The sequence below is a fragment of the Beta vulgaris genome, chromosome 6, assembly GCF_026745355.1.
Source record: "Beta vulgaris subsp. vulgaris cultivar EL10 chromosome 6, EL10.2, whole genome shotgun sequence".
In the NCBI taxonomy this organism is placed as follows: Eukaryota; Viridiplantae; Streptophyta; class Magnoliopsida; order Caryophyllales; family Amaranthaceae; genus Beta; species Beta vulgaris.
Genome location: NC_079207.1, coordinates 34,985,670 through 35,013,664, shown reverse-complemented (window position 1 = coordinate 35,013,664; position 27,995 = coordinate 34,985,670). Strand labels below are relative to the sequence as shown.

The 27,995-nt window shown below is 40.9% G+C and overlaps 1 protein-coding gene across 1 annotated transcript; it reads left to right on the top strand.

Annotated features, from left to right (window-relative positions):
- Nucleotides 1–9,561: 9,561 nt before the first annotated feature.
- On the top strand, nt 9,562–10,629 carry LOC125498692 (uncharacterized). Its single transcript, XM_048646947.1, has one exon. It carries the CDS (start codon nt 9,562–9,564, stop codon nt 10,627–10,629), a length of 1,068 nt encoding a protein of 355 aa, XP_048502904.1.
- Nucleotides 10,630–27,995: the final 17,366 nt, after the last annotated feature.

Genomic DNA, 27,995 nt, shown 5'->3' with positions numbered 1-27,995 from the left:
TAAAAATTATCAATATGTAAATCAGAAATAATCACAATCGTTCCAATCAACAATTCCAATCCAAAAGAATACACTAATCTAAGCCAAATAGAAGAGAGATAAAATCAAAATAATACCAAAATAAGTGACGGTTGGTAGATAATCTCCAATGACATCACATTTTGCGCTACAAAAACCTAAATCCTCAAATTTTCTTGAAAATTTATTCGAAGTAGTCTGCTCATAGCAAAAAAATCAAACGAAAATAGCAGATTCGAAGGAACGAAAGTAGCTGAAAATTTATTCAGAGGTTGCTTCTCTTTTCATTGTGGTTGGATTCTTCATCTTCCTAATATGAGAATATCGCCATTGTTGTGATTAGGAGAGAAAAAAAGATTTTTTTTAATAGAGGAAGGTGAAATGAGAAAAAAGAGTTGAGCGTGAGATGATAACAATGGTGAAATCTAGTTGAAGAAGAGTGGGGAGAGAGAGAGAGACGAGCAGGTGAGGAGAGAGAGTGAGAAAGTGAATTTATGAAAGAAGGGAGGAAAGAGAAAAGAGTTTGATTTTTAACCAAAAAATTGTTGGCCGCGCGATAAAAAATCAAGGGTGTGGATGTTTTGTTTTCAGTTTTCAGCCTAAGAGTGGTTTTCACAAGATCCTATTCCATATATATATATATATATATATATATATATATATATGGAATAGGATCTTGTGAAAACACCCATTAAAATGAAAACTGAAAACAGAAGATCTAGGCCATCAAATCATATTACTCAGATGATCTAAGGGCTGGAATTCTTTCTCCTTCCCCTCATAAAATCCAAAATAACCCCCCTTTTCTCTTCCAGACTTCCTCCTCTTTTTCCCTAAAAAAAAAAACCCAAATTCTCTCCTCAAACAATGGTGATCCTAAAAAACCTAACTAGATAACAACTTGTTTACATGGAGAAACTCGTCGAACAAGCAAAATGTAATGAAGAAATGCGAAATACATGGACAAACTCGTCGTCACAACTCACTCTTCCGGCGTCGACTCTCCGATCGAAGAGAGCCACCTTCTCTCTGCCGCATAGAAGAATGTCGTCGACTCAATTCACGGTGCTTGGCGTATCTTGTCTTCGATTGAGGCTAATATTGATAACATGTATTTTGAACCTTCTTGATTGTAGTTTGATATGAAATCTGAAATTTTTGATATTCATGAAATTTCTGATATTTTTGATATGAGCATGTATGGAAGGTTGAATTTGAAATTTTTGATATTCGCAATTGTATTTTGAACCTTCTTGATTTGGTCGATGGTGGTTGAAATGGTGGTAGTGGAGTTGAAGAGAGTGAGGAAGAATGTGAAGGTGAAGAGATTGAAGAATGCAAGCAAGCCATAAACGAGGAGATGACGATGTGGTTGGTTTGTAGATTGATGGGTGGAAAAAGATGAGTTTTGGGGTGGGTTTCATTTTTAATTTTTTGAGATTGGAATACAGATAAAATATGAGATGGGGGATTTTTGAATTGAATGGGAGATTTTGGTGTAAATTTGTTGAAGACTTAAAAGTTATCCTTATAATATTCAAAGTTACCCTTATCATATATAAAGTTGCCCTTGAAATATATAAAGTTATCCTTAATATAATGAAGTTACCCTAAAACAGGCAAAAGTTACTCCTAAAGTATATAAAGTTACCCTAAAAGTGGTAAAAGTTACCCCGTTTTCAGTTTTCAGACTAAGAGCTGTTTTCAGCGGATCCTACCCCTATATATATATATATATATATATATATATATATATATATATATATATATATATATATATATTTGCTGCATTAGTAGTTCACTAACCAAACTAAACCAAGCATCAATTATTTCTGATAAGGTTAAGGCTCCTACCAAAGTATATTGTTCATTTCACGTTTTTTCTCATTAACTTTTTATGCTCATTTTAACTTGTGTTGTCATAATTCCCAAATTCGGTTATGTGCTTGAATGTGATTTGTTACCGATTTATTGATGGGTTGACTTATACGATAAACTCATTGGATGATTTCAACTTTGGCAGGTTATACATACACAAGCCCATTATTTATCTGATGATGCAGCAAGCCATCAAAGAAGGGAAGTTAGTCCTTGCTTCAAATTTTTTTTGTAATTTACTAGAGTTAGAATATCTGAAGAAATGTGACTTTGAAGCTTTTGTTGTAACAACATACTTATGATCTTTGGTCATCTTAATCTTGCGTCTTCTCACTTTTAGGGAGTTTTTGTGTAAATTAGTTATTCAGTTTACAAAGTACTCTGACCATTAGTGTGGAATGAAAAAAAAATTCTATCTACAATTTTGCTTTGTGATATTAATTTGTTCTTCCATCCTTTTCTTCTCGGTTGAAATAATTTAAGTGAGTTGAATTCTCTAATTGACTAATTATTCAATCGTTATTCCTCTAAATTTTCTATTCTCAAGTTTCTTCCTTTTTGCAAATTGTAAGGCTTCAGCCTGCATTATAAAAAGGCTTGAATCAACGACCGCTTTAAGCAGACGTTAAAAGAATCAACAACTGTCTTAAGCAGTCGTTAAATTAACGTCTGTTTTAAACCGTCGTTTATTTAACAACTTTTTTCAACCGTACGTCATTGATTTAACGACTGCTTAAAATAGTCGTTTATTCAGCGACATCCCTAAACGATCGGTGGCATATCCTCAACGTCGGTATTTTTCACGGTCGTGATTAGTTACAAAATCGTCTTTGATAAGGGTACTGACGGCTTGACGGTCGTTGATTCCTAAATCAGCGTCCATATTTGCAACAACCGTCTATCAACGACTGTTGACCGTCGTTGATGGTTTAACGACGGCTTTTTAGAGTATCAGCGACGATTTTTAGCAATCGTTGATATCGTCTTTTCTTCTAGTGTCTGAAGGCGGAGCTCAGCTTCGGGTTTTAGGTCTAGGCATTTTTGCACAAGTATGTTATTATAGAACCTACTGTCGGGGATAGTAGAATTAATTTACGAGTCTAGCACTACGTAACAATAAGCCAAGTAGTTAGTTTAGTAGTTGAAGAAATTTCTTAAAAGAAAAATCAGAAAAGATCTTAAAAAATACGGTTTTTTTCACCAAAAACCCCCGAGATTTCAAAAAATTCACCTGGTATCCTCCAAGTTTTCAAGATTCACAGGGTACGCCTAAGTTTTGTGAAAATACACCCAGATACCCTTAATGACTAACGGCGTTAACCACCGTTAGTCATTAACTCTAATTAACCTCTAATTTCCCCTAATTAACCTAAATAAACTCTAATTAACCTAAATAAACGCTAAATCCTAAAACCTAACTAACCCTAACCTAACCCTAACCATCACCCAACCCCCCTCCACCACCACCCCCCAACCACCACACAGCCCCCCTCCCCTCCCTTACCCCCACAGCAGCCCGACCCCCTCCCCCTCCCTCTCCCCCGCAAGCAGCCGAACCCCCCCTCCCCACCCTGCAGCAGCCCGACCCCCCTCCCCACCCCTGCAGCAGCCCGACGCTCCTCCTCCTACCCCACGCAGCAGCCCTCCTCCCCCACTTAGTTCAGTTCAGCAGTCCCCCACCTCATCGAGCCCCCCGACCCTCCCCCCACCCCGCGCCCCCACAGCATCACCCCCTTTCATTTTCGCACCCACCGCCCGCGCCCCCGCCCGCCCGCAACCCCTTCTTCTTCCCTCTATTTTTTCGCTGGGGGGTATGGGTTGGGTCGGGTATGGGTCAGGTCAAAACGGGTCGTGTCATAATCGGATCAACTTTGTATCCGGATTACGGTCAGGTCGGATTCTTTCGGGTATGGGTTCATATCACGTCCATGAGGTTTCTGGTCATAACCGGTCGGATTTGATTGAGTTTGGGTAAACTGGGTCTGGTTAGATCGGGTTGGGTTAGATCAGGTAGGGGTCAGGTTTACAATATCGCAAATAAATAAAACACATATCAGACTAATGAGAGTAAATTAAATAATTAATGAACAATGGCTAAATCATATATTAGTATTTCATGATATAATTTCCTTAAATTTGTTTAAAAAATAACTAATATGATAACTTTTCGGGTCGGGTTCGGGCTCGGGTTGTGGTCATCATTATCGGGCCAATTTCAGGTCGGATAGATTCGGATTCGGGTCTTACTCGGGTCTATTTAAATTCGGGTCGGGTCAGGTTATTTCGGGTTTCGACTGTATTTCAGGTCAGTATTTTCATCTGAAAAACAGGTTTCGGATCTAGCGTTTTGAGTAAAGTCAACCGGTACCGTCTATTTTGCTGGTTATAAAGACTCTACAAACAAAAATGAATGACTCAAATCAATTTATTTGAATGAATTTTTTTCAAAAAAAACACCCAAACATCCATCTTTATAACGCGAAGATCATTGAGTAAAATTAAAACTGCCGTCACTTGCAGCAAAACAAAGCGACAAGCTACACATGGTATGGGCGTATGGCAGGTAAAACAAACTAGTGCACGATGATTTAAGTCCTGCACATGCTTAATTCCAAATCTTGCGCACTTCTATCGTAAGCACTTACTCTATAAATTAAAGGATTTTTTAATAGAGCAGATTAACAGATTTGGTCGCGTCGTATTCAAATTCATGTTAATAATAAACAGATTGAATATGTCAAACACCAAATTGATTCCGTTTATTAAACGGATTGAAAAACTCAATATTGACCCGATCTATTTATTAGATGTATTGTCCATATAACCGTTTAACCCAAAAATATTCCTAGTCCAATACTCTGTAGTCCTATTAGTCTAAGAATTTTTTTTCTGAAAGAAACTGATGTTAAGGAAAGATATTTGTTAGGATAATTTTAAAAAATTGCTGGTACAAAATACTAGGAGTCTAGGAGCATATCGCAACAAAAGGACCATTCTAGAACCAGCCATTCTTTTTAATCTCTTATCCAAACGAGAACCACCATGACTATCAACTACACAACGAATATGGAACTAAAAGATAAAGCAGAATCAGGTGACTATGAAGCATCTCGTGATTTGTATTTGATGACATCATTACAGCAACTTCGGACACTACAAGAAAAGCATTGAAGGAGGCAATTTTTTATTAATCAAACACGACAATAAGATAATTGTTCAACTTCCCCCTCCGATTTTTTTTGTTTGTACGAAAAAATTAATTACTTGCAACACTTTCTACTTTTATTTTTGTTTTATTCTATCTTTTTTCAATTATTTGAGATTTTCTCTTTTCCTACTCAAATTTTGCATTTGAGTTGATGGGAAAAAAATTGTTGCAAGTACAAAAAAAACCGGAAGAAATATGTAATAGTATCAAGAAAGGTGAGGGTCCGTGAACATATTCAAAATAGGACTCAGAATCGGGCCTTCTTCTTAGATGGCTCAAGTTTTTTTTGAAAAATTAAATTAGTAAAGCCCAAGGACCAGCAAAGTGCGAAAGAACTCTACAAAAAGAGAGAAAATGAGCCAACTCTACCCCAATATTAGTGCTCTCCAAGTGCTCTCTATTCACTCTCCATGTAAAGAACTTGGAGAAATACTCTCCCCCAAGAGCATGCTCTTGGCGTAGTATCATGGTGTTAGATTATGCTCCAAAACTAATCAAATAGTTTTCCTAATAGTTAAGACTAGTTGCTAATAATTAGTTAGTGGACTGACAAGTAATAGTCTACATAATGGTCTTCTTTGTAGGATAGCAAGTAATGATTTACGTAGTGGGCATGTTCCTAATTTATGTCGTTAGAGGCTCATCGCTAAGATGTTATTAGTAATTAGTAGTGCTTTATATGCCATTTTAAAGGCTGCTTTGTTTATTCATTTATGTCTGAAAAAATATATAAAAATGTAGTCTTTTTAATTTGTTCATGTTTTTCTTTTTTTTCCTCTAACAATTCTACAGATGGCACAAGTTGTTGAAAATATTTTAAAAAATAGGAAGAAGATAACAATAAATTGGAGGGCATATTGGAGAGTGGTACCATTTTTTGAAGGGGTGATCTTGAGGAGAGAAAAAGTTAAAAAATGAGTTGGGGAGTTATATTAAAGAGCTATATTGATGTTGGTGCTTGTATGGGGGCTGACTAAGTTCCATATCGGTTTAACTAGACCGGAATACACTGATGTGGCCACACATGTTTTATACAGAACTGTTGACTTTGTCATACCGGTTCTACTGAGATGCCTTACCGGTATCATTCTACGGGCCTATTGCCAATGGCTTGGGCTTACTCCAGTTTTATCTATCAGCGCCTACGAGCCTAGAGATAGATTTTGTATACAAAATAAGAGTATCCTCAAGGAATATACATGGAATATCCCCCGTGAATACAGGGCCCAATCTGTACACGGGCCTATCCGGGTTCCCTATAAATACTCCGTTGATCTGAGTCATAAGGTACGTTCACGAATCCCAAGAATCTATACTTGAGACCTACCGGTTTACCCATAACTTACTCAGGCATCGGAGGGGCGTTCCTCGGATCAACCCCCGAGGCTAGTTTACGTGTTCTCTCTTGCAGGAATTGGAACCGGCTTGATTGACTAAAGACATCCCGGTTCGTACCCTAAAACTTGTCCGATAACGGAACAATTGGCGCTAGAAGGAGGGGCAAACAATATCTTGTAGTCTAAGCCATTTCTTGCAAACAAATTAACCCTAATGGATCCTAATTAGCAATTTAGGATGCCGAAAATTGATGAAAACAATGTTCCTGTTGAGAAAACTCCCCTAGGATTCTCATCTCCGCTGCCGGCCGCAAGACAAGGTCGGCCGCCTACTGACAAAGGGAGGAAAACCCCTGAAACTCCCAAAGAGAACATCTTCCATCCCTGCAGCATATGTTCACCCCAGAATAAGTTCGGAGTGCTGCAGAAGTCTTCCAGGCCAAGGCAAGCCATACCCCACCGACCGGTCCGCCCGCCAAGCGACCTATGAGCAGAGCCCACATCCCAGTGAGAAAACTTCGTGCATTGGGGACGGGCCGCCAGGGAGAGCGAGGCCGGCATGACCAGGATCAGGTGGCCAATTCCAAAACCCCTACAAAGCATATGGGAGAAGAAGAGGAAGAAGAGGATGAAGCGCAGGACACAGTGGTCCAGCAGCAATCCTCTCATCTAAGGAAGGGAAGTGAATACAGGCGAAGAGCACCGGTATCTTTGCGGAATTCGCTATTCTCCACTGCTATTCTCCAAGAACCCATGGAGAAAATCAAGATGCCGACATATAAGTATGAAAGTGAGACTGACCCGGAAGATTATATATCGGCCTATGAGGGGCACATGCTGCTACACACCGACACTGACTCAGTATGGTGCAAGGTGTTCCCCTCTACACAAACTGGACTAGGCCAAACCTGGTTCAAAAGCATACCACCGACGACAGTTTTTGACTTCCGCCAGCTCACATCAATGTTTGTCAAACACTTTGTTAGTATCAAGCGCAGGGAGAAGACCATCGGCGAGCTGATGTCGGTCAAGCACTAGTAGAGAAACGACGATTTGCGTCGGACCTGAGACCCCTATATGCGTCGGACATAGGTCCGACGGCACAACTCTCGACGCAAATGACCAATAAGTGATCTGCGTCGTATCAGGAAACGACGCAGATGACTTAACGATTTGCGTCGCATGTAGCATACGATGCAACGCAAATGACCAATTTGCATCGCACAGTACACAAGGTGCGACGCAGATAACTATTAAAAATACCAATAAAGCAGTCTGAATCATGCATTTTCCATCAGCATTAATCTGCGTCGCACACAACCCAGCATGCGACGCAGATGCCTTTTTAAGCTTTCACATTTTCTCTTTTTCAGCTTTATATTTTTTTTTTCATATACTAAATGAAAATTAATAATGTAAAGAATTTAAGGGAAATGTGAAGAGGCAATGTCCAACATTAGTAAACATGTATTTTATATTAATAATGTCAAATATGTATTACAAAATTTACAATGAGAGACGAAAATATGTAAACTATATATAAAAAAATTACATTGCAAATGTAGAAAATATGTAAAACTAAAATGAAAATAATCGAGGATGAAGCACTGCCGACATTTTGACATATTCCGACGAAGAAGACGAGAAGAACCAAACACATATTCGCAAATGAAAATAAGAATTTCAGAGAATTAAAAAAAATCCTAGATTAGAATAAATGCGAAAAAAAAATAAATATAAAATCAAATATAAAAAGTAAAAATACAGAGGGCCATAATTTTCAGATACATGAACTGAATCTAGAACATTTTAATTTTTCACATAAGAAAATGAAAAAATGAATTTTTCAGATCTAATAACTAAAACATAAAATAAGATCTAATAAATTAAAAACGAAAAATAGACTATGATTAACGCCAAAAATATAACAGAAATTAGATCTACAAAATGAAAAAATTTAAAAAATAATAAAACGAAATTGTAGATCGGTAAAAAAAACCGAAATTGTAGATTAGGATAAATGCCAAAAAAAAGTAAATAAAAAATCAGATATAAAAAGTAAAAATACAGAAGGCCATAATTTTCAGATGCATGAACTGAATCTAGAACGTTTTCATTTTTCACATCTGAAAATAAAAAAATGAATTTTCATATCTGATAATTAAAACATTAAATAAGATCTGAAAAATTAAAAACGAAAAATAGACTATGATAAACGCCAAAATAAAACAGAAAATTATACTACAAAATGTAAAAATGAAAAACGAAATTGTAGATCTGTAAAAAAAAAAAAAAAAAAACCTATCAAAGTGAGAGAGAAAAAGTTTTCGAGGAGAGAGAGTGCGACCCAAATTCATCCATGGTGGTTTTCGTTGTTCGCTGACACTACTTGTTCTTCAATTTTTTTCGCTTTTTCACTTGAAAAAGAGTATTTCGTTGTTCGAAAATGAAAGAGGACGAAGGTTTTTCAATTTTGTTGTTCGCTTTTTCATTTGACACTGCTCGAATTTTTTTAGGGTTTGAGGGTTAAGAGAGAGAGAGAGAGGGTGAGAGTGAGAGAGAGAGAGAGAGAGAGAGAGAGAGAGAGAGAGAGAGAGAGTGAGAGGATCTGCCTTTTAGGTTAGAGGGTGATGAGAATGAGTTTTAGGTTAGAGGGTGAGAGGAGAGGGCGTGTAATGTTAAGTGATTGTGGGCTGTGGGCTTGCGTCGGATGGGACCATGGGTCCGACGCAATTTACTCTTTCGCAACGCACCATAGGATAGTAAGACGCACATAGTGCGAATTTTTTTTATCAAAGAGGAGATGATCTGTGTCGTATGCTCTATGTGGTCCGACACACATTGAGCTTTTGCAACGCACCAGAGGCACGTGCGACGCATATAGCTCGTACTGGTGCTCACATACCCATGTTGTGCGTCGCACTCCTCCTTGCATGCGACGCAAATTACGTTATTGCGTTGTTTCCGTTTCAGTGCGACGCAAATGGGGCGACGCAAATCGTCATTTTTCTACTAGTGAAGCAAGGGGAAACAGATTGTCTTAGGGACTATGTAGGGCGTTTTAACGTAGAAGATGTCACCATTCCTATGTTCCAGCAGGAAGTTGCCGTCCTAACTCTCATGACGGGGCTAAAGGAAGGAACTCCCTTCAGAAGTTATTTGGGCCGAAAGAAGCTAACGAGCCTTACCGAGGTTTTGGGCAAGGCAAATGACTTCATCCGGGGGGAAGACTTTGATAAAGCGTCACATCCTAAGAGGCCTGCAGCAGAGGAGAAGGATAAGGAAAAAGACCGTAAGGACGATAAGTACCGGAAGGACAAGAAGTCGGACACCTCCAGTAGAAGAGAGAAAAGTAACTCTGTGAAGAAGGGCCATGAAGGTCGACCTGATAAGTACCACAACTACACTCCTCTCACGACATCCCGCACTCAGATATACGAGTTGCATAAAGATGATGACAAGTGGCGTAGGCCTAGGAAGATGTACTACAAGGGATGGGATAAACCGAAGTGGTGCGAGTTTCACAGGGATTACAGTCACATAACCGAAGACTGCAAAGACCTTAAGGACGGGATCGAAGACCTCATTAGAAGAGGATACTTCACCCAGTACCAAGCGAGGATTGACCGAAAACCTCCATCTAGAGAAGATGAAAACGGCAACAGAAGGCCAGTCAAAGACAGGATCACTGAAATCCATGTTATCACTGGGAGACCGACAAGAGGTGGAAGCATACACGGTGCTAAAGCAAGCCTGAAAGAAGTAAGGCACAAGGTGAACTACTACAACGCAGGGAAATGGCCGGCACCTCCAGCCATGCCAGCTGTGGCCTTTACGTCGGAGGACACCAGGGGCATTATCTACCCCCATGATGATCCCTTGGTAGTATCTCTGCAGATATCAACCGCAATGGTTCATCGCGTACTTGTAGATGGAGGAAGTTCCGCCAATATACTGTATAAGGAGACGTTTGAGAAAATGGATTTTGACACTGCATGTCTGAAGCCGGTCTCATATCTGGTTATCGGTTTCACAAGAGCGTCTGTCGTCCCGGAAGGAACCACTAAGCTGGCTGTGAAATTGCGGGAAGGATCCCATTCCAGGGACCTGATAGTGGAATTCCTTATTGTGGACATCCCGGCAACGCACAATGCCATCATCGGACGACCTCTGATTCATGACGCCTAAGCTGTGGTATCTACCTACCACCTTACAATGGTCTATACCTCCAATGACGATAACCCCGAAAAGCTCAGGGGGAATCAGGAGTCGGCAAGGGCCTGTTACCTGACCGCTCTCAGGCACTCCGATCATAAACATCCCGCCGACACGCCGCCATCAGAGCGAAAGAGACGAATACTGGATAATAAGTCCAAAAAAGAAGATCTGTCAATGGAGAATTTCGAGGGAAGTCCGACAGATGAGCCGAGACCTAGCCCGGAAGGAGAGACGGAGGAAGTAAGCTTAGAACAGGATAGGCCGGAAAGAACTGTGAAAATTAGAGCAGATTTGGAAGAAGAGGTCAAGGTTAACCTAATTTCCTTACTGAGGGGTCACGCCGACATCTTCGCTTTCTCTGCGGATGAGATGCCAGGCATCGACCCAGAGTTCATGGTGCACAGGCTGAATGTCAATGAAGATGTCAGGCCGGTAAAAAAAAAGAAGCGAAATTTCTCCAGTGAGAAAAATGCAGCCATCAAAGAGGAGGTAGACAAGCTGCTGGCAGTAGACTTCATTGAGCCCTGCGACTACCCTGAGTGGCCGGCCAACGTAGTCATGGTGAAGAAGGCAAACGGGTCCTGGCGGATGTGTTCGACTTTACCGACCTCAATAAAGCCTGCCCCAAGGACTGCTATCATCTGCCCAGAAAAGACCAACTGGTGGACTCTATTAGCGGCCACGCCTTGCTAAGCTTCATGGACGCTTTCTCTGGTTATCATCAGATTAGCCTGCTAGAGTCCGATAGAAACAAAGCGGCCTTGATCACAAAAGCTGGGGTCTATGCATACAAAGTCATGCCCTTTGGGCCGAAAAATGCCAGCGCCACTTACCAAAAATTAGTGGACAAGATTTTCGAGCACCAAAAAGGCCGGAATGTAGAGGTATACGTCGACGACAACATAGTGAAAAGCTTGACAGAGGAAGAGCACGTTGTCGACCTAGAAGAAACCTTCGCCACGCTCCGGCAGCATCAGATGAAGCTGAACCCCAAAGTTCAAGGTAAGTGAAAGAGGCATCGACGCCAACCCTGACAAAGTTAAGGCCATCAGCGACCTCTAGGAGCCAAAGAGCATCCGTGACATTCAAAGACTGATAGGAAGAATGGCGACCCACACCAGGTTTGTCTCCAAGTCAGCTGAGAAAGCCCTCCCGTTCTTCAAAATCCTTCGAGGAAAACTGCAACTCTACGTCTCCGTATCTGAAAAGACGGTAGCGACTGTGTTACTAGTAAAAAAGAAAGGGCAACAGAATCCCATATACTTTGTAAGCCATGTGTTGGCTGGGGCAGAGCAGAGATACGAGCTATTGGAGAAGATGGCATATGTCGTCTTGATCGCGGCAAGAAAACTGAGGCAATATTTCGACTCTCATACAGTCCAAGTGCACACTAATCAACCGCTGGAAAAAGCTCTCCACAAACTCGACACAACCGTCAGACTTCTCAAGTGGGCAATAGAACTCTCTGAGTTCGACATCGAATACCGGCCTCGTACAACCATTAAAGCCTAAGCATTGGCCGACTTCATCGTCGAAACCACTTACACAGAATCGTCAGAATTGACCGTATGGAAAATAGAGGTCGATGGTTCAGCGGCCCAGAGTGGAGCTGGGGCTGGAGTGGTGATGACGTCCCTAGAAGGGGAAATCTTTGAATATGCCATAAGGTTCGGTTTCAAGGCGTTGAATAACGAGGCAGAATACGAAGTAGCCCTGGCCGGACTAAGTCTAAACATTGCGGCTGGCGCCAAAAAGATCCTCATGACCACAGACTCACAACCGGTATCCAGTCAGATTGAGGGAACCTATGAAGCCCAGGAGCCGGTTATGTAGAAGTATCTCAATAAGGTGAAGAGCATGACAGCCGGATTACAGAGCTTTGAGGTCCAATTGGTACCGAGGATAGAAAACATGGCGGCTGATGCCTTATCAAATCCGGCAAGCTCGAGTGTTAGTGACAAGAAGCGAAGTGTCATGGTGGAGACTTTGGGGGAGCGAAGCATAGACACTCTAGCACTAAATGTCAACACCATCGGCCAAAGCCCAGAATGGTATGACGACATTGTAGCCTACAAACTGATAGGTACCCTCCTAGAGGAGAAGATAGCTGCCAAAAAGCTTAAAAGGGACTCATCTTGGTACTGTGGGAATCATATCGGTGGGAAGGCACTGGCACTAAAAGCATTAAGAGCGGGCTTCTACTGGCCAAGTATGTTGGCGGACGCCCACGCCTACGTCAAGAAGTGCGATAAGTGTCAACGGTTCGCACCAGTGATAAACCAGCCGGCAAACGGTCTGCAGCCAATTCTGAACCCAATCCCTTTCGCTCAGTATGAGATGGACATAATAGGACCTTTCACACCGGCATCTGGGGGAAGAAAGTTCCTAATAGTAGGTATTGATTACTTCACAAAATGGATTGAGGCAGAGCCAACTGCTAAGATAACGGCTAACCAGGTGAAGAAATTCATCTGGCAAAACATCATCACCAGGTTCGGGATCCCTGCGGGAATAGTGATGGACCATGGCGTCCAGTTCGATTGTGACCCCATAAGAGACTTCCTGCGGCCATACAGCATCAAGTTCGCCTACTCCTCGGTTTTCCATCCCAGAGCAACGGACAAGCAGAAGCCGCCAACAAGCAGATCCTCAATGCACTAAAAAAGAGGTTGGACGAGTTAAAGGGAGCATGGGTCGACATGGTCCCGGCCGTGCTATGGTCCAATAGGACCACGGAAAAGGTAGCTACCGGCGAAACTCCTTTCAGGGTAGCTTTTGGAGCAGAGGCGGTGCTGCCGGTAGAAGTGGGACTACGTAATTGGCGAATCTTAAACTATGAACCAGAGCTGAACGGACAACTACATAAAGAAGACCTAGATCTTCTACCAGAATTCAGGTTAGCAGTCGAGCTGAAGTCGGCAGTGTATACGGACCGGATAAGCAAGGCCTACAACAAGCGAGTACGGAGCCGGCCGATTTCTACAGGAGACTTCGTACTCAGACTCACAGCAGCTACCGGGAAAGGGAAGGTGGACGGAAAGCTCACAGCCAATTGGGAAGGGCCCTATTTGGTCAAAGAAGAAATCGTGCCCGGGTCCTACCGACTTGAGGACATGTCAGGCAAGCTGCTGAAGAATAGCTGGAACGTTAGTGTCCTCAAAAGATACTATGTGTAGTCAATTAAACAGGCATTGTTGCCAGTAGGATTTAATCTTTCCTAACATTCTTATTTTTACTATTGTAGGCCATAAATCCGGCACAGCCGGGAAAAGCCGTTTTATTTTAATAAAATGAGTATCTTCTACGTCCAATTCTTTAACTATCTAAATATGTCGGTCTATGACCTTAGTGGATTTGCTGAATTACTTAAAGTGCAAAACCGGTCAATGACCTTCGTGGATCTGCCGGGCAAAATTACTCAGCATTATTAGTCAATCAGTCACTGACCTTAGTGGATCTGCTGAATTAATTATAGTGCAAAATTGGTCAATGACCTTCGTGGATCTACCGGGCAAAATTACTCAACATTATTAGTTAATCAGTCAATGACCTTAGTGGATATGCTGAATTAACTAAAGTGCTGAGTAAATTAAGGCGCTATGTTGGTCAATGACCTTCGAGGATCTGCCGGATAAAGTGAAGTCAGAGTACTAATCATTCAGTGCTTGACCTCAATGGGTCTACTGGATTGGATTAACGCAAAAACAAAAAGTACAGTAATAAAAATAACGATAAAAGACAATAGGGATAAATCAAAAGATGGCATCTCGTTTCAATTGTCAAAAGAAATACATCCTACGCTATTACAAAAGAAATATACCGGCCACAGGCGACCGAATTTACAAGGGAGAAAAGAGGGAAGCTTAAAGATCTACTTGGCATGCCCTTCCTCCTCAGATCCGTCAACCACCACCACAGGATCAACTTGCAGATCCTCACCAACAAGTGTGCTGGTGGCATTCTGTTCTGCAACCTGCTAATCAGCGGGGGTAGTCACGTGGACGGTCTCCTGATCCTGCTCCTCTATGAATTCCCACCTGGGGTCGGCATTAGCTATGTCAGCCTCGGTAACGCCTACATCCAGCACCTCGTCGTCAATTTGGCACTGAAAATCACCACGACCATGAGCCTCCTCGATCTTGGACCAGTCAAAGTCCGGAAAGCAATGCCGGACGCATCTCATAGCCGCGGACCACCCACCGTTGTACCGGTTGAACAGGCGGGAGATGAAGTCCAAAGACTTCCGGTACTCCGCCACCGCGTTGCGCTCTCGGTCGGTGGCCTAAGTGATTTACTCCCTTAATAGCTTGATCTCGGTGTCCTTATTGGACACCGTCAGGGAGTGCTCCTTGGCTTTCTTCTTGGCGGCCTCCAAGTCCACCTTCGTCAGGGTCAAGTCAGACTCGACCTTGGTAACTTCTGACTCGCCTCCAAATCCGACTTCTTGTCGGCTAATTGGTTGGCAGTCAACTGGTGGGCCTCCAGCTCCGTGTGATAGAACCCTTGGAAGTGCCGGTAAAGATCGCAGAGTTCTTTACCGGACTGAGCCGACTGATGCAAAGAAAAGAGAGTGCATGCGTTAGAAACACGTTAAGAGGCCGAAAGGAAAGATGTACAAAAATAAATCATAATGGGAGCACTAACCACGACCAAGTTATGAGCGTGAACGACAGCGGCGGCCTTGATCTTGTCAACCGGCAGGTCATACTTCAGCTGCAGGCCTTTCAGGAGCCGGTATCCCAGATTCCCGCCTTCAAGGGGCGGTCCAACAGCAGCGACTCATCGTCTAGGACGTTGAGCTTTGGCTGGAAAAAGGACCCATCCTTAACTGGAGAACAAGTCCATCTTCTTTGGACAGCTTCGGGAACCTCCACCTCGGAGCGTTCCGGGTACCAAAGCTTCCTCGGCTTGGCAAAAGCTCGAAAAGCTGGAATCAGAGAGGGGAGGGTCAGCTGCTTGTAAATAGCCGGCCGTAGAGAAGAACTGCCGACCTCAGCTACCCGGCCCTTCATTAGGGGAGCTGAGACACCGCCGACCTTAGAAGTTGGTACAGCAGTAGCAGTCTTCGGGATTTCCTTGCCGGATTCTGGGACCGACTCCTTAGTCGGCCTCTTCGGAGATTTTCAGGGGTGCCCTCCGCCTTTCGCTTCCTACTTCCTAGTAGAGATGGCCAACAGTGCGGGCCAATCCAGCCCATCCAACCCAGCCCACCTCGTGGGCCGGGCTCGCAAAAAGCCCGGTCCAGCCCAGCTCGAACCGTGAAATTGGTGGGTGGGTCGTGGGCCAGATTTCTTGAGCCCAGCCCACTAAAGCACGCTACTAAAACCGCCCAGCCCGGACCACGAAACCGGTCCAGCGCAACCCATGAACCAGACCAGCCCAGTCCAAGTTATTATTGAACCTAATTGTGTATATTTTAATCAAATTGTATATATTTTAATCAAATTGCATATATTATAATTCAATCAAGTTTTAAAATAATGAAATTATTGATTCATTTTAATAATTGTATATATTTTCATTCATTTTCATAATTTCAATGATTAAATAATTTTGAAAAAAAATATCTCATGCCAGCCCGCCAGCCCGGTTCAGCCCACTAGACCCACGAACCAGCAGAACCGCTTCTCGAACCGTGAAAACTGGTAACAGACCGGTGTGGGCCAAGACTTTTCAGCCCGTGTACCAGCCCACCCAACCCATGAATTTCACGGTCCGATCCTAGGTCGTGAAATCTCAACCCAACCCGCTATCGCCCACGTTCCGTCCCGCCCAGCCCGCACCAGTGGCCATCACTACTTCCCAGCGGACTGCAGACCTGTCTTTCGCTGGCTCAGGGGCATGCTGTCCCTGTTGTCATCATCAGAGCCAGGCCCCCGACCGGCACCGCATCCTCCTCTTCCACCGCGCCCGCTAGTGGGGGTGGGGATAGGAACATAGCGGCGGTTGGGCTCGGGAGACATGTTGTTGATCGGCTCGTTGTTGTGATCTAAATGTAATGCCTCCCGGATGAGATGTTCCCAGCCTGAAAAAGAAACAAAGGAAGGAGTAAGCATTGCAGTCATAAATAGTACATTCATCACGGCCTACTAAACCCACCATGAGGCTCAGTAGTGCACAAGCATAGCGCAGAGAGGGACGGGTTGCCAAGGATATAATGCACATGAGGCAGCCACGTTCGTGGCACCGGAATCTTCTTCTTCCCTTTAAGGGTCGGTATGGTCGTTGCAGCAAAAAATTCATACGCCTCCCTCTCCCGGCCACTCATTCCTCTATCTGGATGTGCTTCATCCGGGACCGGAGTTTGGTCCACAGTCGGCGAAGAGGGAAGTCGGCAGGTACCCTAACCCAGAAAAACCGTTCTCTCCAGTGCTTCAGAGATGTGAGTTTGGGATACACTGTCAGCTTACCGGCTTTGGTGTATAAGGACATCCAGCCACCCCGGCCCTCGAAGGCGTCGACCCGGGATCTTTTCCGCTTACCCTTACCCTTGGCCGAGCCTTCCTCTTTGATCCAATGTAGCTTTCAGAAGAAGTTTAAGGTCTCTGGAAACCCTTTATACCTGACTACCCAAGCGTAGGCAATCAAGTTTCACCAACCTAATGGCATCAACTGGGCTAAACAGATGTTCCAGGCTCTAAAAATCTTAACTATAAAGGGGTGTAGGGGAAAGCGGAGGCGAAAGTCCAACATGTGCGCATATATGACCACGTGCCCGGGAGGGCAATCAATGATCTTATCCCCCTCAGCTGGCAACACTAACCGATAATCCTCGGGAAAGGCAAAGTTCTCTAGCCCCTTCACAAGGAAGTTATTTTGTAGACATATCTTGGCCCAGCCAGCATCCACCGGTACAGCAGCAGCACTGCCAGTTTTAGTTTGGGGCATGTACCATTCCGACAGGGCCTCTTCATCGGAATCGGTCGGTATCTCCTCATCATCGGCCTCCAAAGTGACGAATTCCTCGTCCGTACTAAAGGATCGGCAAACACTCTCAACATGCTCGGAGTCGACGGACGACACAATTTCCTCTAGGTCCCTGTCTGGTTGAGGCCTCACCTTGTTCTATCATGGTAGAGGGACGGCCGGGAGGAAACAACTTGGGAGAGCGCTCTGTTAGGCCTATCGTGGTTCCATATTGTTCATAGACCGGTACCCCTAAGGCCTCCCCGAGTCCGACTACTACTCCTAAAGGAGAGGCTCGAACTACCGGTTGATCATTAGTCCTACCAGACGTACTACAGTCATGTTGAGTTTTGGTTCTTAGTTCCTTGGTGGAGTCTTTTACCGGTGAATTATTAAGTTCTACGGAACTGGAGGAGGTGCTATCAGAATTAACGTCACTTTCAGACATAATAGAAGGACTTCTAGAGATGTCTTGAAAATCAGAGTCCGAAGACATTATAAATAAGACAGTATGAAATACGAAAGAAAGATCTGGAGGAAATACCTGGAACGAAGAGTGAATAGGAAGAGTGAACCAGTATCCAGGAAATACGCGAAGCCGGAAGGGAATCAAATATGTATTACGAAATTTAGAACGAGAGACGAAAATATGTAAACTAGATATAAACAAATTACATTCCAAATGTAGAAAATATGTAAAACTAAACTGAAAATAATCGAGGACGAAGCACAGCCGACATTTTCCGACCAAGAAGAAAAAAAAAACCAAACACAGATCTGCAAATAAAAATAAGAATTGTAGAGAAATTTTAAAAAAAATCCTAGATTAGGATAAATGGCAAAAAAAAAAAAAAGTAAATCAAAACTCAGATGTAAAATGTAAAAAAACAGAAGGCCATAATTTTCAGATGCATGAACTGAATCTAGAACGTTTTAATATTTCACATCTAAAAAATTAATAACGAAATAGACTATGATTTACGCCAAATATAAAACAGAAAATTAGATCTACAAAATAAAAAAATGAAAAAACAAAATTGTAGATCTGTAAAAAAAAAAAAAAAAACGAACCTGTCAAAGTGAAAGAGAAAGAGTATTCATCCATGGCGGTTTTCGTTGTTCGCTGCCACTGCTCGTTCTTCAATTTTGTTCGTTGTTCGCTTTTCCGTTTGAGAAAGAGTATTTTCGTTGTTCGAAAGTAATCAAGGACGAAGTACGGTTAAGAGAGAGAGAGAGAGAGAGAGAGAGAGAGAGAGATAGTGTGAGAGAATGAGAGGGTGAGAGGATTTGAGAGACGCTGCTCGACTTTTTTAGGGTTTGGGGGTTTGAGTGTGAGAGGAATATAAAAGGCGCTAGCTAGGATTTAGAAAAAGTGAGTTGCGCTTTTGGGCTGATCTGCGTCGGATGGGCCAAGGGGTCCGACACAAATTAGTCTTTTGCAACGCCCATTAGTTAAGTGTGACGCAAATAGGGCTTCAAATTTCATAATTGGATGCAGCGATGTGCGTCGAATGGACCTTAGTGTCCGACGCAAATGAGCTATATGCATCGCACATCAATAGGGTACGACCCATATAGCTCGTATCTGGTGTTTATGCAATGATGTTTTGCGTCGCACTCTTCATAGCGTGCGACGCAAATTATGCTTTTGCGTCGTTTGCCTTTCATGCGACGCAAATGGGGCAACGCAAATTGTCCTTTTTCTACTAATGCTGCTTTTTATGTAATTTATGTTCTTGACACATATGTTGCCCTCTTTGCTTATATCAAAGAGGGCAATTTTGTTGCCATAGTTGTACGTAAAAAAAAAAAAAAGGCAATGAAGGTTGCCCAATTTTGCATAGCTAAGAGGGCAAAATTAATTGCCATGTTTGGTAAAATCAAATAGGAAAAATCTAAGTTGCCTTCCTTATTTCACAAAGAGGAAATTTTCTAATTCTGCCTTACAAGGCTAATACAACGGTCCTACCGTGACAACTTCGAGTGCAACTAATTTGTGACCTTTTAAAAAAATGGGGCACTTTTTGTATGTAAGAGGGCAATTTCACCTGCCCTCTTTGATATTATTTGTTTTAGTTGGACTTGAATAACTAGGGCTCATTCTTTTAGATTAAGGGAAACTGAATTGAATTGTGTTGAACTACGAGAAACTGAATTATCATAAAGCTAAACATAAGAGAGTGTTTGAACTAAACTGAACTACGAGAAACTAAACTTAATGGAAAACAAGTCCAAAAGAATAGGGACTAGATGATTATCAGCTATGGCATATTCAAAAGGCTAGATTAAAGACACTACCGAGACTTGGAGATGAAGATGTGAAATTAACTCCAAAACTAAATATAATTCGAATGATGCAAAACACGAGCTAGATTAGAGAAACTTGAACCAAAATTGACCTATCTGAAAAGTAAAAATGTTGAAATTTACTTGATCTGGAAATCTAGTCGACCTAAAGTTGACCTAAACGGTAAAAAAAAATTTTAATTTTCATTGGTTGACTATTTTTATTATACTCCCTTTTATTTTTATTTGTAATGTTTCGTATTTTAGGAAGTTGCATGTTACTGGAAATATATTACTTGCAATATATAGTTGCAATATGACATGTATCCCATCTTTATTATATAAGTGAAGGGGGGAGGAAGATGGTATTTAATTCCTCTTAAAAAGTCTAATATACCCTTAATATTTAAGTTATCATATACATTAAATAATCTTTATTCCCCCTACATGCCATATATATTGAACAAGTTAATAAAAGAATTGAATTTGAAATTTTAATTAAATATTAAATTAAGGAGAATGATTTCCTCTTCTAATCTATGTGTGAAAAACTCTATTAAAAATTAAAATGACAATATAACTTGATTGACACAACTAGAAGAAAAAATAAATATTCGAATTTCATATTGATAATTATACTCATAATATTCAAAACCTAATCGTTGATTATTCTTCAGTAATATCTATTATGTAAATCAAACTCTTTTCGACGATTGAACCTGATACACAAATTTTTCCACTTTATTTGAGCACAAACTTTCTTCTGTTGTATAGTTCTTTCTCTTAATATTATATTTGAATAATGATGAACAAATAACGAAAAAAACCAATGAAGCATTGATTTAAGAAAAAATATAGTTAAAAAATTAATAATAATTACAAATATATATTCAAATCAATTATTTTGTAACACTAAACAATAACTAATTGAGAAAATCAAAAAAGTTAACCGGACACGCATGCGTTGCATGCAAAAAATGCTAGTCTTTCTATATCTTAGCGCATAGTGTGATGGAGGTCCTTTTCTTTATTTATCTATATCTCTTTCATCTACTCAATTCTCGTACCATATTTTGATGTTATAAGAAAAAATATTGGAGCAAGTATATTTTATATTTTAGCTTTTATATATAATTAATCTTCACTTTATTCACCAGTTAGATTTTAGCGCAAGAAGAAATCATCATCAAACAATAGCAAGAGCACCAATAATGATTGATTCTCCCATTGCTCTCATATTCAAAGCTCGGGATTTATAAACTATGCTATTACATGTTTACATAAGGAATGAATGAAAGGAAGAGAGTAGAGATCTATGACCTAGCAAGAGGGTAGAGTTGAGATGGCATTTTAATTTGTTACATCACATTATGTGACAGCTTCAAGTGGTTGAGGTAGCTGTTGCAATAATCTGTCATCAGCAGGAGTAGAATCTTTAACACCCTTCCCCTTGAACTAGGCAGGATATCAACCATGCTAAGTTCGGAAAGAAGATAATTGAACTGCTGAGAGGGGAGAATCTTGGTATATACATTAGAAAGCTGTGAAAAGATAAGCAAGTAGGTGAGGTGCAACAAGTCTTCCCAAATCCTATCTCTTGTAAAATACACATTAATCTCTATGCGCTTGGTTGTCCTTTCATGTTGTACTGGATTCTTGGCTATATACATAGACCTCTGGTTGTCACAATATAAAGTTGCAGGCATGAGATTGAAGACACCAAGCTCTTCAAGCAATCTAACTAGCCAAGTCACTCTAGTTGCGAGAAGCAGCTTAAATTGCTTTGTACTCTACATTTGATGAAGTTTTACAAACAATACTTTTGTTTCTTAAACTTCCATCTCACTGAAGAATTACCTCGAAGCAAGACACAACCTGAAATATAAAATTTAGAGTCTGTGCAAGCACCCTAGTGTGAATCTAAATGAGCTTGAAAGGTTAGTGATCACTGGCATGAAAAAGAATGCCTTGGCCTATAGTACAAGCCACATATTTAAGGAAATGGACTAGAGCTTGATAGTAAGGAACTCTAAGATTTTGCAAGAACATACTAAGATGTTACATTGTGTAAGACAAGTCATATCTTGTGTGAGTGAGGAAGTTTAGTTTGCCATCGAAACATCTAGACTTAATAGGATTACTCTATAGAACACCTTCTGTAGCTGACAATTTGAAATTGTAGGAAATGGAATAGCAATGACCTTTGTAGTAGAAATGCCACCAACAAGCAACAACTCTTTAGTGAATTTTTTTTGAGTTAGGGATATATTAGAGTCAAGGAACCCAAGTTGAATGCCAAAGAAGTAGCTCAGTGTCCGCAAGTCCTTGATACTAAAGATATTACCCAAGCGAGTCTTAATATGATGAATGACACATAAATCATGCCTGTGATGAAGGTACCATCTATATATACAACCACGATAGTGACATGATTAGTTGTATGTTGGACAAATAGGGAATAATCATTCTTAGATTGAATGAAGCCTTGGAGTAGTAGCTCCCTTATAAGCTTGGCAAACCGTTGCCTTTAACCTAGCTGAAATCCATATAAAGACTTCACAAGCTTGTAAACTTTGTTCAAAGGGTGAGGAACATCCATATTCACTTCCTCTTTTAGATTCCTATGTGTAGACATATAATCGTATTTCAAAGTCTTATTTTAAAGCCCGATTAATTATTCATGATCATAATTAATTGTATTTTGAGCCCATAAAAATATTGAATCCATTTAAAATATTTCAATCCCAAAGCCAAATTGTTTTATTTATAATTTTTAATAAATATTTTCATAAATAAATTGAAATTAGATTTCTAATCCATAATATTAAGTTTTCGGATTTCAAGTGATAAAAGAAAATCTTAAGCCCGCGTTTAGCCAAAAAGCCTGGCAACATATGTATGAATGCCCTTAGGAAACTTGCTACAAATTTGCTTGTCTGAGTTCGAAAAGTTCTGTAAGAATGAAGGGATTGCTAGGCATCATACTGTCAAAAATACACCTCAGCAGAATGGTGTAGTAGAACGAATGAATTTGGCACTTCTAGAGAGAGAGCTTGGTGCATGCTCTATAATGTTGGTATGACTAAAAGGTTATAGGGAGAAGCCGTCAGTACATCATGTTATCTGATCAACCGTGGACCTCCCTCTGGGATCAATATGAAGAAAACATATGAGATGTGGTTAGGTAAGCCTGCAGATTACTCAGAGATGCGAGTTTTTGGTTGTAATGTTTACTATCATGTAAATGAACGTAAGTTGGAACCAAGGGCTAATAAGGGAGTGTTTGTGGGTTATAGGATGGAGTAAAGGGTTATAGAATTTGGTCTCCGTCTGAGGATAGGGTTATACTTAGTAGAAATGTTGTCTTTGATGAAAATTCTATGTTTAATCCTACTTTGAAGTCCATTGTTGTGTCAAATAGTGGTAGTGTTCATAAACAGGTGGCGCAAGAAGTCACTCACTATGAGAGTGATGATTATTAACACATTGTTTCTGAATAACTACCGTCTTCAATACCAAGTGAAGAGGCGCCTAGCTTGGCTGGGGAGCATTCTATAAGGACAGATTTTGGGAAACCCCCCAAACAGGTATGCTTTTGAAGATATGGTGGCTTATGCACTACATGTTGCTGCGGAGGTGGATGTCTATGAGCCATCCACATACAGGGAAGCAATTACATGTATGGAGTCTACCCATTGGCTTGCTGCAATGGGGGATTAGATGGAATCACTTCATGAGAACGAGACTTGGGAGGATGTGGCTAAGCCTCCAAGGAGTAAAATTGTTACTTGTAAATGGGTGTTCAAGAAAAAGGAGGGGATAACATCTGCAGAGAGGGTCAACTATAACGCTCGACGGGGTGCAAGAGGGTAAAAAAAAGGGAGGGTCTAAAGTACAATGAGATATTTTCACCACGTGCGCCATATGTTGGTTGCTTCCTGTCAAGCGCACCAATTTGCGCCTGACACGTGGCTCTGTGTGTCACACAGATTCGTGCGCCTAGTGCATTACTCTCAAACAAAGTCGTGCACCTAGTGCACTACTCGGTGCGTCACACAGGTTGTCTATTCTATCTTTTTTAAACGCGTGCCACGTGTATGCAGCTGATTGGTCTTGTTGCGTCAGGCGCACCAATATGTGGCTGACACTTGTAAATGTGCGTCTCACAGAGATGTGCGCCTAGCTCATCTTCTGTGTGACGCGCAATTTTTTTTCATACGATTTTTTTTTCACAGAGATAGGCCTTGATTTCTCGAATCGAAGGCGCAATTTTCATACGATTTTTCCATAAAATTCTCATATGCTTTAGTACTTCGGATACACTTGTCCTCCTAATTTATGAAATCTCACATACTTCCACGTACTAAACAATTATAACAAACACAATCAAACACACACATACATTCGTGCTTCTATTGATCTTTTCGCTTCAAGATTTGTCTCCTCGAAGGTCGTTACGCTCGCAGACTTAAGTCGCATAGATATAGTCCTGAGGGTCCTTGAATAATTCATTTTATTTTGTTTTTCTTGAAGTTACTAACAATTTCTTGTCATGATGTAGATAATTAATAATTGAACATTATTGTTTTACATTCTAACCTCTTTTCTCTTTTTTGTATATAATATTCATGTTGTTATGATTGTTCTATGCATGATTTATATCACCCACATGTTATTACTGTTAATTAAGACCTAAGGAACTCATCTAATTAAATAAGATAATATCACTAGTTGAAAACCCTAAATGTCACAACGAAACTAATCTATTTGTCCCAAAACAGGATCGATTTTTATTAGATGATCCGTTTCGTCCCAAGCAGATCTGTTACTCCCAAAAATGACAAGGTGAAAGAAGCAAGTATGTATTCCATGCAGGCATGCACCCCCCTTAACAAAACCCTTTCTCCCCTTCTTCTCTTCTTTCACCCATCCTTTCCCCCCCTCTCGTCAACAAAACCCTAGCCCCTGTCATGTAACCCAACGTTTGTCTACCACAAAATGGCACGGTGTTCACCTCGCCGTCATTTTCTCCTCTTTCTCTCATCCCCTCATCAACATCTCTCAAGTGACGGTGCTCCCCATTCAGCCCTCTTACTCACGTCGCCTAATTTGATGCTAGCCCTCTCTCATGCGTTCGCCATCAACACCCATGAACACCAAGCACTCCTCTCTCATAAATCACCATTCACAAAGACTAGACCTAGTTATTGGGCAGGTCAGGTCAGGGCCAATGCCGGTCGAAAGCAGGTCGGGTCATAAGAGGGTCGTCTCATAAAGGATTCGTAGCGGGTCAGGCCAAATGGGTAGCGGGTCGATAATAGGCGGGCCCATAAACGAGCAAGAAAAAAGGAGCAAAGAAAGCCAAAAATGAGTTAAAATGAATGTGAATCCGATATGTAATTGTTTTTACAAAACCTATTTTATTTTTCAAAATTACTGGGTTTCTTTATTACCCATTGTAAATTTGACTCTAACCCTTGTAAATTTGACTCTAACCCTTTAGCCATTGGACTATGTTATCCAATAATCAGGTCTAATGGAGACATGAACACCACTAACCAACCAAGGTGTGAATCTAGGGTTTTTAACATCAACACCAATTTGTTGCTCCTCAACTCGACGCAGATCTAGTTGCTCCTCATTTTGCAGGTTTCCATTTTGTTAGTTTAAAAATCGGTTTTTTTAGTTCCCTTATTTTCGTGAGTTCCAATCTTTTTGTTTTGTTTTTATTGGTTAATGAATTGCATTAAATGAATAACTGATTAATTTGTATAGCTTTCTTAATGTTCCTCATATAAATATAGAAGCTTCCGGATTTGATATTAATATTAATCGAGTAAGGTAGTAAATGAGCCATGCTTGTTGGTAGACGAATGATTATTTGGCTTGTTATGGTAAATTGGTAATTGTCACGATTTTGAGGTAATTTCTAGTTAGTAATGCTAAAGCCTTCCGAGTGAGTAAACTCTATGCAAAAGTAGAAGACCTTGATAGTAGTTATTGAGTATGTAATATATTTGCTTATTTTTACAGACAGATGTCATTGTAGTTTGTAAGTTATTATAGTTGCATTTAAGCTATATGAATGTTTCTCGTGGGCAAGTGATAGCCTCATGGTAGCTATTATCTGGGTTCATTATAGTCAACAACCAGAGATGGGGTAGGGTGGACGGGTAGTGAAGAAGTGAAGTAGGGTTTTAGATATTGAACCTGAGAAAAAGTAACCCAAGATTTCCATACATCTCAAAAAATTGTTCGGTAGTGAAATTAAGTCAGATGTCCACTTTTGAATATTGTGTTTGCGAAATCTTTTCTTCAATCATAAATTTGAGATGCACACTATCTAAGACCTAGTGCACATTCTTTTGTATTAAAATTAGATGTATTACGTTGTACTGAACTTTGGTAAAGGACTGTAAGATTAATGCCTTGAATGTGTTCGACAAAATAAGTTAAAATGAAGTTATGGAGTGCTGCCTGATCGGTTCGGGCGAGGTCGCCCAATCAGGCCCAAGAACGTTTTTTCAATAGCTGTTTTGGGAAGCCGTCCGATCAGGCGTACTCACCGAACTATGACAGTGCGAGTTTCGCCCAATCGGGCCTGCAACAATTTTGGGGTTAGTATTACCGCCTGATCGGGAGGATGTCGCCTGACCCAATCGGGTGGTGGCCCGTTTTCTCCGAAAAACGCATTTTCGACGCGGGAGTATAAATAAGTTATTTGCCTAATTATTTTAGGCCACGAATTTATTCTAATTCTCTCTGTAATTTGGTTTTCCTCACATAATAAAATATACTCTCTCTCTGCTCGTGGACTTAGCCAAATTGGTGAACCACGTAAATTTGTTGTCTGTTTTTCATTGTTTTACATTCATTATTCATTTCTTCTTCACGTCCGTTAGAAAAAATTGGTATCAAGAGCTTTGTATTCGAACTATGTGAGAAAGATGTCTGGGATGGATGTGAAGATTGATAAATTCACTTGAAGGAATAGTTTTAGCTTGTGGCAAATCAAGATGCGGGCTTTACTGAAGCAAGAGGGGTTGTGGGCACCGTTGACGAAGAATTCAACACATTCAGTTACGCTGAGATGACCACTTTGGAGGAAAAGGCTCATTCAATGATTATATTGTGTCTACCTAATGACATAATCACTGAAGTCGCGGAGGAGGAAAACGCATCGGGTTTGTGGTTGAAATTAAATAGTTTGTATATGACAAAATCTCTAACCAACAAGTTGCTTTTGAAGCAACGTTTATTCAGCCTACGAATGCAGGAAGGTATGCCTCTTAGAGATCTCCTATATCAATTAAATATAATTTTGCTATAATTGCGTAATATTGATGTTAAGGTGGAGGATAAGGATGCCGTTTTAATTTTGCTTGTTTCTTTACCGTTATCATATGAAAATTTTGCGAATTCTTTCATTGTTGGTAAAGATTATGTGTCCCTAGAAGAGGTTAGATCATCTCTTCATACTAGGGAATTGCGCCATAAGGCATCTGGTAATACAGGTATATATAATCAAGCTTCTGGAGTAGTGGCCTGTAGTAGTGGTAAGGGACCTTGTAAAAATAATTTAAAGAAATCTGAAAATTCTAAAGGGGGTCCTAAACCTAATGATGTATGTAATTACTCTAAGGAGAAAGGGCATTGGAAAATGGAATGTCCTAAAAAGAAGCATCAGGAGAATAAATCTTGGTCTAGTTCTCCTGCTGTTGCAGCAGAAAATTCGAATTTTGAGGATGATCTTGCTCTAGTTGCTAATGAGCAAGCATATTCTAATGATGTGTGGGTTCTTGATTCTGGAGCGTCGTATCATATGAGTCCCCATAGGGAGTGGTTTACTACTTATGAGCAAGTAGATGGGGGTAATATTTCAATGGCTAATAGTGCAGTCCGTAAGATAGTTGGAATAGGCTCTATCAAGATCCAGACACATGATGGTACATTCTACACTTTGAATAATGTTAGGCATATTCCACATATGACCAAGAATCTGATTTCACTTAGTTTGTTAGACAGTAATGAGTTCGGATAGGTGGGGTTGGAGTTATGTATGCCTGGAAGGGTTCAAAGGTTGTATTGAAAGGGGTCAAGTGTGGTACCTTGTATGTTATGCAGGGTTCTACTCTCTCAGGTTC